Source organism: Nomascus leucogenys, chromosome 9, assembly GCF_006542625.1.
Source record: "Nomascus leucogenys isolate Asia chromosome 9, Asia_NLE_v1, whole genome shotgun sequence".
Classification (NCBI taxonomy): domain Eukaryota; kingdom Metazoa; phylum Chordata; class Mammalia; order Primates; family Hylobatidae; genus Nomascus; species Nomascus leucogenys.
The window spans coordinates 38,352,681-38,370,276 of record NC_044389.1 but is presented as its reverse complement, the minus strand read 5'-3'; the positions used below and the strand labels follow the sequence as shown (position 1 = coordinate 38,370,276).

The 17,596-nt window shown below is 32.8% G+C and overlaps 1 protein-coding gene across 1 annotated transcript in view; it reads right to left on the bottom strand.

Annotated features, from left to right (window-relative positions):
• EPHA5 (EPH receptor A5) overlaps nucleotides 1-17,596 on the bottom strand; it is a 173,826-nt gene that overhangs the window by 85,538 nt on the left and 70,692 nt on the right. Inside the window, exons 3-4 of the mRNA XM_030818860.1 lie at nucleotides 13,168-13,292; nucleotides 7,063-7,222 (exon numbers count right to left, since the gene is read on the bottom strand). Of these exons, the coding sequence (XP_030674720.1) occupies nucleotides 7,063-7,222; nucleotides 13,168-13,292 (285 nt within the window). The remainder of the gene's footprint in view (nucleotides 1-7,062; nucleotides 7,223-13,167; nucleotides 13,293-17,596) is intronic.

Below are 17,596 nucleotides of genomic sequence, written 5' to 3'. Positions count from 1 at the left end.
ATGCAATGAGTACTTCTCTATCTAACTTATCCTCCACAATTGTAAGGAGTTTGACTTAGCTAAAGGTATACCTTAAACTTGACACTCTCCTCCTCTTGGTTTCTATGGCATCAGACAAGCTGTTTTACTCGGTCCCTCTCTATGAAGCACTGCTTTGTCAGTTCTGATGGCTTCATATTCTCTTCCCACAGCAACGTATGAATGATTCTTCATGAATGCTCACTCCTGATCCTTCTCACTTCTCTCCATTTATTTCTGTCTTTTTTTTTATCCTCCCTTTCTTTCTCCCTCTCTCTGACACTTCTTCCTTCATGGTGTCAATTAACAACTATCAGAGTGACCAATTTATATCTCCAACCCTTATTTCTCTCCAAAGAATCCTTCCATTTTTTATAACAAACTGTTTAGCACTTTGTTTAGATTTTATTGTTACATAAAAATTAGCATGTTTAAAATTGGCCCTTATACCACATCTACCCCCAAAGGCATTAACAAAAACATATATCAAATAAACATATCATTAATCAAACCAAAAAGTCAAACTGGTTTGATCTCTTTCTGGTTTCTTTGAACTATTACTAAATCTTTCTTAACTTCTGCTTGTTCATTAATTACCAAATACTTTTGTGTTTCTTTTATGTTTCTCCCCATACATCAATTATTTTTATCCAGCACTCACCTATTTGATTCAAATCTGTATAATTAAAATGGTGGAAAATGGTTCATAGCGTTTTAACTGTTCTCTCAGCCTTCTACGTACTCACAGTAAATATCTAAAATATCATTTTTATGATGTTTCTTTGATCAAAAACTTTAGAGAGTCCTACTACCTTTGGAAGAAAATTCTCAAATGCTCAGTCTAGCATTCAGAAGCCCTTCTGATCTGAGTCTAACAATTATTCCCACTCTTAATGTGCCAGTTGGGGAACTCTCACAGATACAGTTTTGGAGGAAGAGTCCACAATTACTCAGAAATAATAAGGGTAAAAACAGAGTAACTTCAGATTGGCCAAAGTATTAAATTTGAGAAAAAATATAAAATTTTGGTAGTGTCAAATTCTTCATTTTTAGTAATTTCCAAGACCTAAATTAACAATATGCTAAAATAGCTCACCTCTGTGTAGAAAAATATATTGCATTAAAATAATTGCTAATGACATTCAAAAGACTGTTAATATGCTAAGTTAATACATTTTATGAACATATTTTATAAGTAACAACAAATCACAAACATTAATATTCTATGTGTTTATCTAATGTCCTCTGAAATCAGATCATTTTCGTAAAAAAAGCAATCAGAGCCTATCCATGTGCAGAAGAATTTAAAGAATATATTTTTGTTTATTATTTTAATTTAATTTATTTATATAATTTTATTATTATTATTTTAAATTTACAATATTTTCTAAAGTCCTTGATGGGTTTTACATTTTCTTTTTCTTGTGGAGACAGAGTCTCACTCTGTCACCCATGCTGGAGTGCAGTGGCATGATCTCGGCTCATTGCAACCTCTGCTGCCAGGGTTCATATGATCCTCCCACCTCAACCTTCCGAGTAGCTGGGACTACAGGCCTGTGCCACCACGTACGGCTAATTTTTGCGTTTTTGTTGTTGTTGTTATTGAGAAGGGGTTTCACCATTTAGCCCAGGCTGGTCTGAAACTTCTGAGCTCAAACGATTCGCCCACCATAACCTCAGGTTTTAATTATTAACTGTTTCACATGCATGAATTAATTTGTGAGCTATTTCTAATAAGAAATGATTCATCAAGATTTTTGAATTGTTTATTCTTTTGTTTGTCATGAGGGCATTAAGGATATCATTAATTATATTAACTCAGATGAAAATAAATAATTTACAGGGTACTGTCAATGCCTTCATGCTTGTTGATTTGTTTAGGAGTGAGAAAAAAATATTTAGGTCAAGTAGGAGATAATGGTAATCATGTTAGCATATTGTTAAAATTTTAATCTTTAAGATATATACCTTTAGTTATGCATGTTTCTCATTTTCTTATGTTTAAGAAAATTAGTTTATTAATGATGTTGTTTTGGAAAAATAGCTGGGAAATATCATGGGAACACTTAAAAGAAAATATTGAAGCAATGTAACACATAATGGTGAAAGGTCATCAATTATAAAAATTAATATTCTTTAGTAAATAATAATGTTTCTTAAAAAAAATCATTATACATTTGCATCATGTCTGGAAATTTTAAGGCAGCATATATTGAGAAGTCACATTTTTAACTTCACTTCGCTTCTCACACTCCTGGTTGTAGACCCATATTACATGGATATTCTCTAGATTTTATTGCCTCAGCTATATATGTGAAGAGTTCATCACTGAAGGTTAAAATAATTGTAAGAGCCAGATTACAAGGCTACAGGTCAGGCTGAGAATTTGGGATCCTTCTCTCACAGCAATAGATATCTATAAACTTTCTTAATCAGGGTAACTTAATCAAAGGCATAATTTTTAATAAGTAATATAAGTATGTAGGAATCAGTGGAAACATTAAAAACAGTATGGCAGGCAAATAAGTGCATGAAAAGATGTTGAACGTAATTAGCTAACAGTGATTTTCAAAATAATGAGATATCACTACGCACTTATTCAAAATGACAAATAAGTAAATAAATAATGACAATTCCAAATGCTGACAAGGATGTAAAGAAACCAGATCAATCATCCATTGCTGGTGGAAACGGAAAATGATACAGCCATTTTGGAAAACATGTTGGCAGTTTCTCACAAAATTAGATATAAAATTACTGTACAATCCAGTGTTGTACTTTTGGAAATTCATCCTAGGGAAATAAAAACTTACTTTGACATAAAAATCTGTATACAAATGTTTACAGTATCTTTATTTGTGATAGGAAAAACTGTAATCAGCCCTGACATCGTTCAACAAATTAATGGAGGTTAAACAAATTGTGGCACATACATATTATGGAATATTATTCAGTAATAAAAATAAACAAACTTGATAATACACCACAATCTGGATCAATCTGCTGGGAATCATGCCAAGTGAAAAAAGCCAAATCCAAATTAAAAGGCACATACTGCATGTTTCTATTTATAAAACATTTTTGAAATGTGAAAACATTATACATGAATGGCAGATGAATGGTTTCCAGGGCTTAGTGATACCACATTTGTTCTTAAAGGCAGTGGGTGTGGTTATAAAAAAGCAACACAAGGGATCTTTAAGATATTGGGATTGTTTGGTAACTTGAGGTTGGTGGTAGATACACAAACTTGTACAAGTGACCAAATGGCATAGAATCTAATACACATACATATCCACATACACATTTACAAAGGAATACAAGAAAATAGGATTAAGATCTGTGGATTGATTGCATCAATGTCAAATGTTCTGGTTGTGATATTATACTATGGTTCTGTAAAATATTACCATGGTGAAAACTAGGTAAAGTGTATAAGAATGGTCTGTATTGCTGTTACAATTACATGCAAATCCACGATTATCTCAATGCAATTTTTAATAAAAAACACAATATCATTATTTCCTCATTTAGGCTACACAGATTTGAGACAAATAGATATAGTTGGATAAAAGGAAGTGACCCATTTTTAAAAATTAGAAGAATCACAAATGCGATTGATAAATCTTGGGCAAGTAAAGGTTAAGATAGATTCCATTACAGTCTCAAAGCTTCAAGATAAATTATGTTAAAATAAACCAGAAAAGGGTCTAACGAGTTTGGCTGAGTGGTTTTATTCATGGTAAGTTTCATTGTTGATATTTTATTTTGTTTTGTTTTGTCACTGCTGTTGAGAATGGGGGTAATGTAAAAAATCAATTTTAAATATATTATTTTTATGCACAATACAATTAAAATGAAGAAGTTAACAGTTATAAGACATAAACTAAAGCATGGCAGAGGAAGAATAATTGGAGATTTTCTACCCAAATCTTCATATTAAATAGTTTTTCTAAAAAAAAGTTTTGCGTTCCTGTTTGTACTACTGTTTGCATTTCTCTTTAGGGCTATATTTTGACTCACAAGATAATGTCAATGAAAAATAAAAGCAGTCATAACATTTTAACTTTTTGTTGACAAATGACTGAAATGTAATATAAATTAGTAAAAATAAATTCTATAAAAACGCAAAAAAGTGCCAACGTTTCATTATTTGTATCATCATTATGAATTGAACAGGCAATTGGAAAATTCTTTTTAAAAAGTATACTCGGAAATTTTAAAATAATTTCCTATTCTTACATACCTGACTGATAAAACAGATTTTTCTTAGTACAGATAGCTCATTAAAGCCAGGACTCTTTAGCTATGACTTACCAAATAAAAATCACTGATAGCTTAACGAGGAAAAATACAAATACGTTTATTGTATGTTTACCATAATTACTGCGTTAAAGTATTTGAAGACCTTGTTGGGGAAATAATAAATGTACATAAAGAATGAAATTATGATACGAAGTAAATAATTGCCCAGTAAAATAATTAATATGGATTTCAGAAAATACTACAAAAATACAATACAAAAGTTCTGAAAAAAGTATTAATTTAATTATCATTGTGTATCTTCTTTGATTCTTTATTAGACAATAGGCCTTGAGAAAGTAGGGATTATTCCTTAGAATTATTTGAGTCACACATAGCATCTTGAGCTAAAAAGAAACCCTTTGATGGCTAGAAATTAAATAAAATCAATTTTAAAGTAATAAGCAAAATTAGGCTGGGCAAGGTGGCTGACACCTGTAATCCCAGCACTTTGGGAGGCCAAGGCGGGCAGATCACCCAAGGTCGGGAGTTTGAGACCAGACTGACCAACATGGAGAAACCTTGTCTCTACTAAAAATGCAAAATTAGCCAGGCGTGGTGGTGCACGCCTGTGATCCCAGCTACTTGAGAGGCTGAGTCAGGAGAATCGCTTGAACTCAGGAGGTGGAAGTTGTGGTGAGACAAGATAGCTCCATTGCACTCCAGTCTGGGCAATAGAGTGAGACTCTCTCAATATAAATAAATAAATAAGCAAAACTATTATTCTAAAATGCTCTTTGAAACAAATATTCCACATTTTAGAATTAAACACAGTATATTCCTTTTGTCCGGAGAGAAGTTTTCATGTGTTACTCATGTTGATTTCTTCAGGGCCTAGCAAAGCCTAATATGTTATAGGTGTTCAATACATTCTTGTTGTTGAATCATATTCAGAAAATATTATACATAAAGATCAAAAGGGAATTAATATCTAATAGATACTCTCTACAAATAATAAATTCATTCTTTAAAAAGCTTTTAAATATGTGCACATATATGAGTAAAAATTAAGATTTTACTCTCATAGCTAGGAGGCAGTATGATATTGAAATATTTTCATTTGCTATTAAAAATAATGCTACAATCTACTTCAGTAATAAAAAAACAGTGGGTGATATTTCTTTTTCTTTAGAAATTATATAGGAAAAGTTTTAAAAGTAGCTTATTTCAGGTAAAACTTTGTAAAAGTCAACAGGAAATGATTAAATATTAGTCCTCTAAGTCATCTGATTGAGTTTTGGTGCACCTGGCAGCTACCATTTAATACACATGTAAATGATAGAATATTGAAAAGCCTGAAGAAAAACCAGCTGCTGAACGTGCCAACATCCTAAAACTGAGTAGAATTTACAGTTTTTTTTTAAATGGGATTTTTCATTTGTATAGTTATCAAAGCAGTCAAGCATAGTTTGAGATTTCATTTACGGCTTTGTTCCCAGAGTTGGTAGACCACATAAGCGATATTTATTACCAATTGTACCTAAATAGAATCAAGTCTTGTTAACATGGCTAACTTATATTGCATACCTTTTTTCCTAAATCCCTTTTAGTTTCAAGGTGCAGGATTAAATAATACATTACTAATATTATGAGAATTTTCAGACTAATATCACATGTTCCTATTAAAACTAGTAGGAAAGAAAATTTTCTGAATATCATTAGAAGCTCAAATTTCAGTAGCTTCAGTTAAACTTCACTCATAGATTTTCCTTTGTGTAGAAAACATTTATAATTTTTTACAATAGCACCCTTTTCTGTATAAAATTCAGTGAAACAACACTCAGAAAGCTATTTTAAAGGAATAAAAATTATTTTTAAATAATTCACTTAAATATGCTTTAAAAAGAAGATCTTGATTTTCAAAGGGGATGTATAATATAGTTTTATTCACATTTTAATTTAATAGCTCTTCTGATTCTTACAAAGTAAATTCATAACTAAATTATTATTTTGTTGATTTTTGAAAAAAGAAAACATGCATCTTATTTTCTTTATTTTAAAATTACTAATTCTTATGTAACTTGGCTTAAAGCAAATACACACACACACAGACACACACATATACTTCTGACATTTCACAATACTGTGTATTTCCTCACAAATAACTTTAATAGCATCTATTACTGTCTTCGAATTCTTCCTTCAATGTGTTTAGGGCAAGTAAGTAACATAAATATTTTGTTGTAATTAAAGGAAAATACTTTACGCTATTTTATAGAGAAAAAAGTGATTCAAAAAGGGTTCTACAAAAAATATTCCCAGATTCTCCATTTAAAGACAGTGCCAGAGATTTAATATATTTTATGAGATCGGATTGGTTCCTGAGAGCACCATTTTCTTGCCAAACTCAATGCTCAAGAAAGCTCCCTGTGGAATTTTCAAAGAAAGACTAAGCTTAGTAGCCTAGTTCAATAAAACGACTAAAAAAGTAAATGGCAATAATTCAATAAAATATGGCAGCAGTGGAAAGAAAGTCTTTAAAAGCAAGTTTAAACATTTTTAAAGTATCTCCTGAAGTACCATCTCCCAGAAGACTGAATGCAATGAGGAGCACGGACCAATGTGTTAACCTGCCGACCTACCATAATAGCATGACAGATGCTTCCTACCTGAAGGGGTCATGCCTGGGAGAGAGAGAGGGAGAGTGAGACTGACAGAGTGCCCAGGGAGGGTATTGATCCACTGACTCTTTTCTGGTAACCATTACTGAGACATGAGTTGACAGTAATTAAAATGACTTACACACTGGGGTGGTTTCAAACTCAAATCTTCGACTGAAGACACCATAGCCTGCTGCTGTACGTGCTCGAATTTGGAAGACATAAACTGAAGCTGGTTTCAAGCCTTCTGCAGTAATAGTTGTCTCTTTAGATTTGATAATCGTGTAGCTGGTCTCCTGGTCCTTGGGATGTGCATGCACATACAATAAAAAAGGCAGCATATAAATTACTAATGGCAGCAAAATTTAGAACCATAGATCAGAAAGTGAATCAGAAACCAAAGGACTCTATTAGTACAAATATAATATTTTAGAAAAAAATCCTACACATCCTAGGTGTGCTATTTACATAGAATATTAAAGTCCTTTCTAGAACGCAGGGTGGTGGGCAACATACTGTTCACCCATCCAGAATACATGTCTTTGGCAGTAATACATTTCTAAAACTTTGAAAACATAATGTTGTAGGAGACTGATTATTTTACAGACTCTATTTTAGTATTGTTATTTTTGTGCTTTTTTTCCTCCAATATAGTTAATCGGAGCATATCTAACATACTGCCTATTCATACAGAAAGTTAACAATATCTCCCATTCTGTGAGATAAGACTTATGCTTTAACTCATTAGTGAATTCAATTTCTAATTGTATTTAGTTCTTAAGGTAAGAAATTAGTACTTCACTGGTGAAATTTAATTTCAATTCACTAAGTCTAAATAGAAAGCATTAAAGAAAGATGCAGATAAGCAAAGCATTTTTATTTATCTTTGAAAATGTCCTGATTTGGAGGGGCTAGGTTAATGGAGATGTAGTAGGAAAAAAATTACTGGAAAGATAGTTTTGGGAACTGAAACAAAGAGGAACTTTTTATTTTGAGGCCAACAAAAGTTTAGACTAACCATCCATAACCCCTCATTATCTCTGTGAAGTTACCACCAACTTTACCATGGATACTGAAATCACATACTGAAATACAGCGCATCCATTATTGCTTTTATATTCAGTTTCCTTATCAGTAAAACTGGGGTAGAGACTTGCCTGGGTTTCCTCACAGAGATGTTGTAAAAATGAAACAGGTAATGTGTGTGAAAACGGTTAATAAACTATATGTTTTAATTTTCATAATTATTTTAAATATTTGTAATTCTTTCTAATATGTAATGTCCAAGTTAACTACCACTAATATTATCTAAAATATACAATCTATAAACATTTTTCTTTTAAAGCAATTTACCATTCCTCTTGTAATATGTTTAAACATATAAAATTATCTTAGAGTTAAGCAGGTCCAAAATTCTCTCTAAATAGGTATGGTGTGATTTATAAATCAAATAGCACATTTTCTGACTCATCTTAGGCAAATGATTGATCTTTAATTTTTTAAACTGCAAATTAATTTAATTACCTAAACTTTCATGTATTTAGGAAATTTTATTGAAGTTGAGCCAAGGATTCAAAGTAGGTAATTAAATCTTATAAAAGTTTACCTAATAATATCAGTAAATTTCTTCATTGACAAACGTGTATTGCTCTTCCCTTTTCCACTCTATTACCCCTTCTGTATGCTAGGATCACAGCAGTAAAAAGCAAATAATTTCTTAATGTGTTCCTTTTAACAATTGTAAACAGCTTCTATAAACTATGAGAGTTACTAACTTTTCTGAGAATGCACAGGTTCTTGATGGAATAAACCTGATAATATTTTTTATTATTTCTCCATATTATTGAAAAATATTATTTTCCCATATTGTTTAAAAGCAATATTTCTCAATAATATTCTACTTTCCGGTTTGGCTATGATTGCAGTAGTAACTCTCAGTAAGTTAAATGTCTGTTTGCTGATATTTGTTTAAAGAAAATTTAACTTAAAGAAAAAATCTAGTCAAAATTTAAGTATAAAATTCTGATAGACTTTATATAATTTTCATTTTTACATAAAAGATTAACGTTTATAATATAAACAATTAAAAGAAGGCATCAATGACAGCATTAGAATTCCAGCCATATTATTAAGTAGATGAGAAAATGTGGGTAAACAACTCTGAACCTCAGTTTTTTTCTTCCTTAAAATGGAGACAAAATTATTTATCAAGGATATTGGAAGGAGATAGAGATAAAAATACTACATGTACCACCAAGCATAATCTCTACAAAACAGGTTCTATGTAGAATGGATTACTCTTAACTCTATAGCATGATGGTAAGTTCTCCCATTGAAAAGTAAAAAACAAAACAATTTTTAAAAGCTTCCACAGTTGTAAACACTAACTATTGAAGGTACAATGAATACATTTCGTAAAAATATTAGGAATTGATACTTTTTGCCAAAAAGGAAAAATATACAAGGAAACTGGACTGCCGCTCCTTGAAATAATGTGTGATCTAGTATCAACTGCGCAACATTCTGTCTGATTTAACAGTTAACGTTATGGATGTCTCAGTTGTTCCTTAGCTAGAGTTTAATGTACATTGGCTCTCTCTGAGTTTGCCGTACATAACTTATTGAAGAAAATTTAGGGAAGCGTATATCTAGTGGATCAAAACCAACGAATACACATTGTGAATCATCTAAGCATCTTCCAAAATTTAATTATGTTTCATTCCTTTAAATCACTCTCATAATGTAATTTTCTACATATCACAAACTGCATGTAAAGATTGTCAACACCCACAATTGCCCTGCTGCCAAGTCCTTGGTCAGGGCGGTGACTTTTGCTGCCTTCGTGCCCCAGCTGAGCAAATGAGCTACATTCCCCAGCTGCTTAGCAAACACTGTTCACATGTAGTGAGGGGAGGGCCTCAGCAGAAGGAGCCAGCTGGCAAACACCCTGCCAAGGGGCAGCTTCCCTTTGCCTCTGCCTTTAATTAAGAGATGGCAATGAGCCCATCATCACACGGGAGCAGAGAAGCCCAATGACCTCTATTAGAGCAGGGCAATCAGAGGCAGAATTGCCAGCTGGCAAATGCATGTGCCCTGGAAAGCTCTGCCACCTGTGTCTGGCCAAAAGCCATCCCATAAATGGTGGTGTCATTCTGAAAGCTCAAAATGAGCTCCGAAAACCTATCAGGACCCCTACCTCAATACATGGTATAAAAACTCATAATCTATTTTTTTATAAATGAAAGTCTTAAAAAAATCTTTATAAGTGTAATGTAGATATGCTCAAATATTTGGCTCACACACAATGGCCCAGGAATTAATACTTTTATTTTAAAAAGGAAAACACTGACCAAAATAAACTAATCACTTCCACCAATATATTATATGAAGATTTTGCTGCTTTTAATGAATGTGAATAGGCAACTTATTATCAATTTATTGGAAATATGTTGAGACACCTTTTCCCAAGTCATTTTTTCTTAATTTGAGTTACACAGATCATATAATGGAATACTACAGCATTGAATTTGAACTATTAAATATAAGACCAAATCATACTGAAATAAATGTAACTCAAAAAATTAAACTATAAGGAAAATAATATCACAATGTGGATAAATATTTAATAGAAACTCCTCCCTACCACTTGTTGAATAACTCTTTGTTGTAACAGAAGCAGCAACTTTTTTTAAAAAGATAAATTCTTGTTAATATTGAATATTACATATATAATGAAACTAATGCATATGCTGGGAAGTGGTCACAAAAATATCAAAAGTTATTCATAAGGGTAAAAAATAGGATGCTTTCCTCAAGGACAAAAAAGAAAGCCAGTATTAATCCAGCTAGTTGATTCAGAGATAAAAGAAAATGTAAGTACTTGTTAAACTTTTATTCTCCCAGCTGTTAACCCTTATTGCATCTAAGATAGTCAAATATACAGTTTTTGGTGATTGGATGTTTTACAATTCTATTTTGCATTTTATCTTCTTTTAAAATCAACTTTCATCACAATGAAAATTGAGAAACAATGTTCACAACAGAATTCAGCATGTGTTAATATATATTTATATAACTCTACATAGCTTTGCATCCGTGTAGAGTAACAAAGGTTACAAAAACGAATAAGAAATATAAACCTTAATTTTACAAATTGTTTTTTGATATAGCCTATGTTTAAATTGTAGACCTCTGGAATTTGCAATGCTGTTTTTTACTACTAATCTCATGGGAACAGTAATCAGTGAGAAGGTTTAATGTCACTATATTCCACTTGATTAACTACAGTTTTGTTGACAATAAACAGTGTTAACCATATCCCAACATAACTTTGTCTCAGAGGTATTCTCTAAGAGCATTCTTGGTGAATAATGTATTTAATAACCTATTTTTGAAATATGTGTCATCGTTTATGTTTCCTAATTATCTGATAGTTGTATTTAATACTACCAGTAAGACATTCCTAGAAAGATGACTATTTCAAAAATCGTTGACCATTTATCTACTAGTAAAATCAATATAGGAACATTGTAGAAACATTAAAAACCTGTAAATATGTAGATAGCCTTTCTCCATCCCTCCGCATTGTTTTATTCTTTGTTGTATTTTTACACAGGCAATTGTAGAATCAATGAATGAAAGAAGAAAATTTATTTTTAAATTCTGTAACTGTGACAAATTAACATTCAATACACCACCTAAACTCTTTTTTTCTTCCTTCAAGACTGAGTTTTGCTTTTGTTGCCCAGACTGGAGTGCAATGGTGCAATCTTGGCTCACTGCAACCTCCGCTTCCTGGGTTCAAGCAATTCTCCTGCCTCAGCCTCCTGAGCAGCTGGGATTACAGGTGCCCATCACCACACCCAGCTAATTTTTTGTATTTTTAGTATAGACAGGATTTCACTATGTTGGGCAGGCTGGTCTCGAACTGCTGACCTCAGGCCTCAGCCTTGCAAAGTGCTGGAATTACAGGCGTGAGCCACTGCACTGGCCCTAAACTCTTTTATCTATGCATGTATATATATATAGTTGCACTTTTAAGTAATTGTCATTAATAGGACATTAGCATTTTTCATGACGGTGAGGAGAACCATTTATACTCCCTCTCTTTTCCAATGCCCTAGCTTGGGCAAGTTCTTAGGTATTGTAAAGTAAGATTTTGTACTTCCTACCATCCCGTTTACTCTTCCAGAAAAAAAGAAGGAGTGATGTCTCTGTGAGTCTGGAAAAGCAGTCGAGTAAGTAGTGTGGCTCAGTCCTTCTCTTGTTTTTTGGGATCTGCATGTCTGCATTCATTACATGTTCATTTCTATTCCTACCTCTATAGCACCAATATTTCTGGCTCAGGCTCTCCAACCCACTTCTCAAAGGCTGGTTTGGGTACCCATCTATCTTTAGCTCCTCTTTTAGAACTCAGGTTGTCCTAAGGTGTGTATGCCATTCAGATCCAGCCAGTAGAAAAATCACAGATGAATGGGGCAGGAGTAGTAGGAAGACTCATGGTGGCTACATATCTAAGCCACATACTCCAGCCCAGTTTAGAAATTAGAAGCTTTTTCAGCTTCCATCTGTTTGACTCTTTCATCAACAGCTCACTTGCTTGTCAATTCAGAAAAGAGGAAAAGAGTTTATTACAACCTTGAGACCTCGATAGCTACGACGGTAAAATGTTTAAAAGTGGCTATAAGAGACTCAGAGAACAAGGGGAAATCAAGAAAATATAGGGAACGTGATGCATACATTTTTTATTTTTTACCTGAAATTTAAACATAAATTTTATACTACAGTGCCAGATGTTTGCTAAGAATCTTTAAAAAATGTATGTGATCTATGTGTCTCATCTTTTTTCCTATCTCCTTAACAGTACAGGTGTTACGTGGAGTTACTGGCCATAAGCACCCATGATTTCTCTGTTAGCACACTGCAGTCACCACTAAAAGTCTATAGCTTAAGTATTTGTAACCCTTTCAAATGTCCTATGACTTCATCTTTTAATGCTGTGCAACTCAGTTAAGCCAATATTAGACTATATGGCTATATCTAAGCAGTGTAAACTATTTGGCAGCAGCAGAACATGAATAGAGAGCTCCCTGTACACTTCTAGAATCCATAATTATGACTGCAGAATCAATTGTCATTGATTTATACATAAAATTGCAACATACTCTTCTGCAAATTGGATAACTGCAGTTGCTAAAATGAAAAAAAAAAAAGAAAGTGAGGACATTTTTTATTCTGTTAGTCTTACCTTTTCAAAATACTTGATTTCATACTCTAGGATGATTCCATTGGGGCGATCTGGCTCTTGCCAAGACAAAGAGATGCTGTTTTTTGCAATTTTCCCTTTTTTCACATTGGTGACTGGAGATGGAGCTGCAAAATAGTTTAAATAAGGAGCAGTATGATTAATAAGGCCCTAAAAGTAAACCTGTTATGTGTATTATGTATATTGGCATTTTGAGAACGTAGAAATATAAAAAAAACCCAACTAAATTTTAGTTTCTCTATATAAGGTTTAAAGATTGTGAAGATTTTTTACAAATATAAATCAGCTAAATATTCCCAGGATTTTTTCATAATAAAACTGTATTTTTAGTCTATATTTTTTCCAAGTTGTTTAGAAACATAAATTATTTTATTTTATATTTTATAGAATAAAGATATTCCTGATTATTTTATATATCTTCTACATTTCTAAAAGGTATGAGCTCTGTATGACATATCCCATTATGCTAATAGATATATGATTATATTACAGCATTTGCACAACACAAACTCTCTTTTATAATATATTACTTTTGAAATTACATGGATCCTAAAATCATTAATAAATGTATATATTAAATATGGGCAGTTTCCTTAAGAAACATGCCACCAAAGATATTGGTGGCATACTATTAAAATAATAGCAAATAAAATGAACTTTTTTTATTCTCATTTTTCTCATATATTTCCTTGGAAATCATAATCACTTCTGGTGATCATCACAATTTAATATAGGGTCTATGAAACCACTACTTGTCTAATGAAAATAGGACTTAGATATCTGCTCTTTTGGGTGTGTCTGGATATTTTGAGTTTGCAAAACATCTGAATATTTGAGTCAAAGTTCTTTTTATCAATATGCTGATATTTGTATAGATAACATATCTAAAAGACATGGCAACATAGAATAGTAATCTATGGGCCTCCTAGTTCACTGTAGTGTTTATTGAAAAGTACTAACGTTACTGAAATAGAAACAACAGAGGATTAAGTAAGACAATGAAGTTTTGAATATATTTTGTTGGGTAGTGAATATCTGTATGAATTATCTTGAATCATGAATTATGCTCAATTTCCCATTATCACTATGTATGTTGCATAACACAACAGTAAAAATCCCAGAGAAAGACTAAGTCTTCAAAGTTCTTCACTCACTTTACTATAGTAAAATCATTTTTTTAGATTTACCTATTTCTTGTAGATAGCTGTCAGTTTTTACCTAATGAATTGACGGTATTACCACCTTGTTACTCATAAATTATATTTAATATGTATGCTTTATGAAGGCAGGAATTGATTTGGTTTAGTTCACTGCTACATTTCTAAGATGAGAAAGCTGTTTAGCATATAGAAATGTAATGAATATTTGTTGAATGAATTGATGGATGGATGGATGAATGAATGGCAAATACATACATAATTATGTATCATTCAAAACTGAATTTGTCTCATCATAGGTGCACATACTAGGATAATATTAGTTTGAGATTTGTGCTTCATTTTAAAACTTAATCAGTTCTTCAATAAAATAATCATGTGTGGGTAAAGACAACAAATAAATACCAACACAGAAACAGCCTAAAGTGGAATACTTTGTTATTTACTTGCATTCATCAAAGTTAAGCATAAATTATTTCACTTTCAAACACTTAGTTAACAAACGCCAGTGTTTTCCAAACTCAGTTCAGTAGCTAAGAATATGCTTTAAAATACTGGTTTAGAATGAGGGGAGAAGACCATTTCTGAGCTCAGAATAGGTCAGGGATAATTTCCTCTGTGACAAGAGCATCTTTGCATCTTCTGGGTAAAGCTGATGAAAGTGGGGATGCTGACAGCTCCTGGGGACATAATGATGATGCACAAATTGTGAATGGCAGCAATCCTACACCACTGCAAGTATTATGCACATTAAAATAACTGTAACCAGGTTTGTCAGCATCAAGGAGCATGCTCAATTTATCTTATTTGTCTCCCTCGCTGATACCTTTTGCTCATTCTCTGCCTGCTCAACCTTTTAAGTCTGGTATCAAATGAGAATGATGACTTAGAGCATTTATGCTTGTGGAATTTTGATGGGTGATGTCAAATCATAGAACTATAACTGTCCCTGTATAAGGATAGAAAAAAATACCAAGGAAATCAAGTTGTGAAGAGTATAAAATAATTTCTGAAACTTCTGAGTTGTAGCTTTCAGATATGTGGAAATATTCCAAATTCTTTCCATATTGTAGCTTCTGTGTTAGAGCTAACTTTTGTATACTAGTATGATATGCAAAATGGAGATCCTTTAGGCTACTACAGTTCCCATTATGAACTGATTGCCTTGTCTGTTTCAAATTTTTAAAGTCTTAAATTTAGAATAGTTTTATTTTTACAGAAAAATAATAGCATTCCCACATACCTTACATCTACTGTCGCCTATTGGAAATATATTACATTAACACATTATGTCTGTCACAGTTAATTAACAAATGCTAGTAGATTATTAATTAAAGTCCACAGTTTATTCAGATTTTCTTAGTCTTTAATTAATGTCCTTTTTCTGTCCTGAGATTCCATGCAGCAAACCACATTAATTCAGTCATCATGTTTTCTTAGGCTCCTCGTGGTTATGGCAGTTTTTCAAAGTTTCCTTGATTTGATGACCTTGACACTTTTGGAGCACACTGGTCAGGTATTTTGTAAACTGTCTCTCAATTGGGATTAATTTAATGTTTTTTCATAATTAAAATGGGGTTGTGGGTTTTTTGGGATGACCACAAAGGTAAATTGCCAATCCTATTACATCATATTGAAGGTACACACTATCAACATATCATCGCCGTTATGTTAACCTTGATTTCCTGAGTGATGTGGTGTTTACTGTTTCTCCACTATAACATTTTTCTCCCCAGCATTCAATATTGTATTTTTTGGAAGAAAGTCACTATTTGCAGCCCACATTTAAGGAGTGGGAATTTATAATTCGCTTTCTTTTTTTTTTTTTTTTGAGACGGAGTCTTGCTCTGTCGCCCAGGCTGGAGTGCAGTGGCACAATCTTGGCTCACTGCAAGCTCCGCCTCCCGGGTTCAAGCCATTCTCCTGCCTCAGCCTCTCCGAGTAGCTGGGACTACAGGCACCCGCCACCATGCCCGGCTAATTTTTTTGTATTTTTAGTAGAGACAGGGTTTCACCGTGGTCTTGATCTCCTGACCTCGTGATCCGCCCGCCTCAGCCTCCCAAAGTGCTGGCATTACAAGCGTGAGCCACCACACCCAGCCTATAATTCACTTTCTTGATGGTGGAATATCTACTTAAATTATTAGAAATTCTTCTGCATGGGAAATTTGTCTATTTTTCTTCATTTTTAAAATTATGTAATTATTTATATCAGCATGACATGGATATTTTTATTCCTTGGTTTACAGTGGAATACTTTATTTTATTACTTAATTTGCGAATGCTTTGGCCATTGGAAGCTCTTTCAGAGCTGCTATGTCTCTTTGATATACCCCCATCATTATGGGTTTGTCTGTTTTTTTTTTTTTCTATATTATTTTCTTACCTTCTGGGACTAAAAGACCAGATACTCTAGGCTCATCTTGCTTATTCACTGCTCCAGTCCTAGAGTCATTCATTTCCTTAAGGAGCACTGGTTTCCTTTATTAGAAAAGGCATTAGAAACCAAGATCTGGGTGTTGAGTGTGTTTCTTGCCACTGAGATGCCATTGCTTCTAAGCCCTCTAACTGACAGAACAAGGACATAAATGTGTATATTAACTTGTGTATATCTATACATATTCCTATACATAACTACCTATATCTATATTAACCTAAAGATGCATATATACTGATGTTGCCAACTCTAATTAATTATTACGTAAATAATTCTAGCTTCCACACCTTACTTATCTGTAACCTCCCACTCCAATGGTGAGTCCCACCATCAGCCATTCAACTGAACTTAATTATTCAGTTCCAGTACATACGTCTAGTATGTACTGAAATGTTCAGAACTGTCCATCTGTGTCTGTTTGACTTATTGATAATGACATAATGTAGAAACCTCTAATATCCCAATGACACAAAAAGTGATATCAATGGTATACAAAATCCTATCATCAGTTGTATAAAACAATCTATCTTCCTTACTTTTCAGATATAGAAACCTAGTTTAAGGCACAGTGTTCCAAGATGGAAAGGCCTGCCATGTCACAGATAGCTTGAAGTCTGATAGAATTGACTTCAAGTATTTTGGCAGCCAGCCATTTCTATGTAATTCTGTTAGTTAGTTAACTTTTATAAACGTACTTTAAATCTTTATAATAGGAACAATATATAAATTCATTTTCTTAAGGTTGACATCTTATTCTTCAGGTACAATGTCAGGTACAGGGTGGGTGCCAAATAAATACTATTTGTAATAATATCAG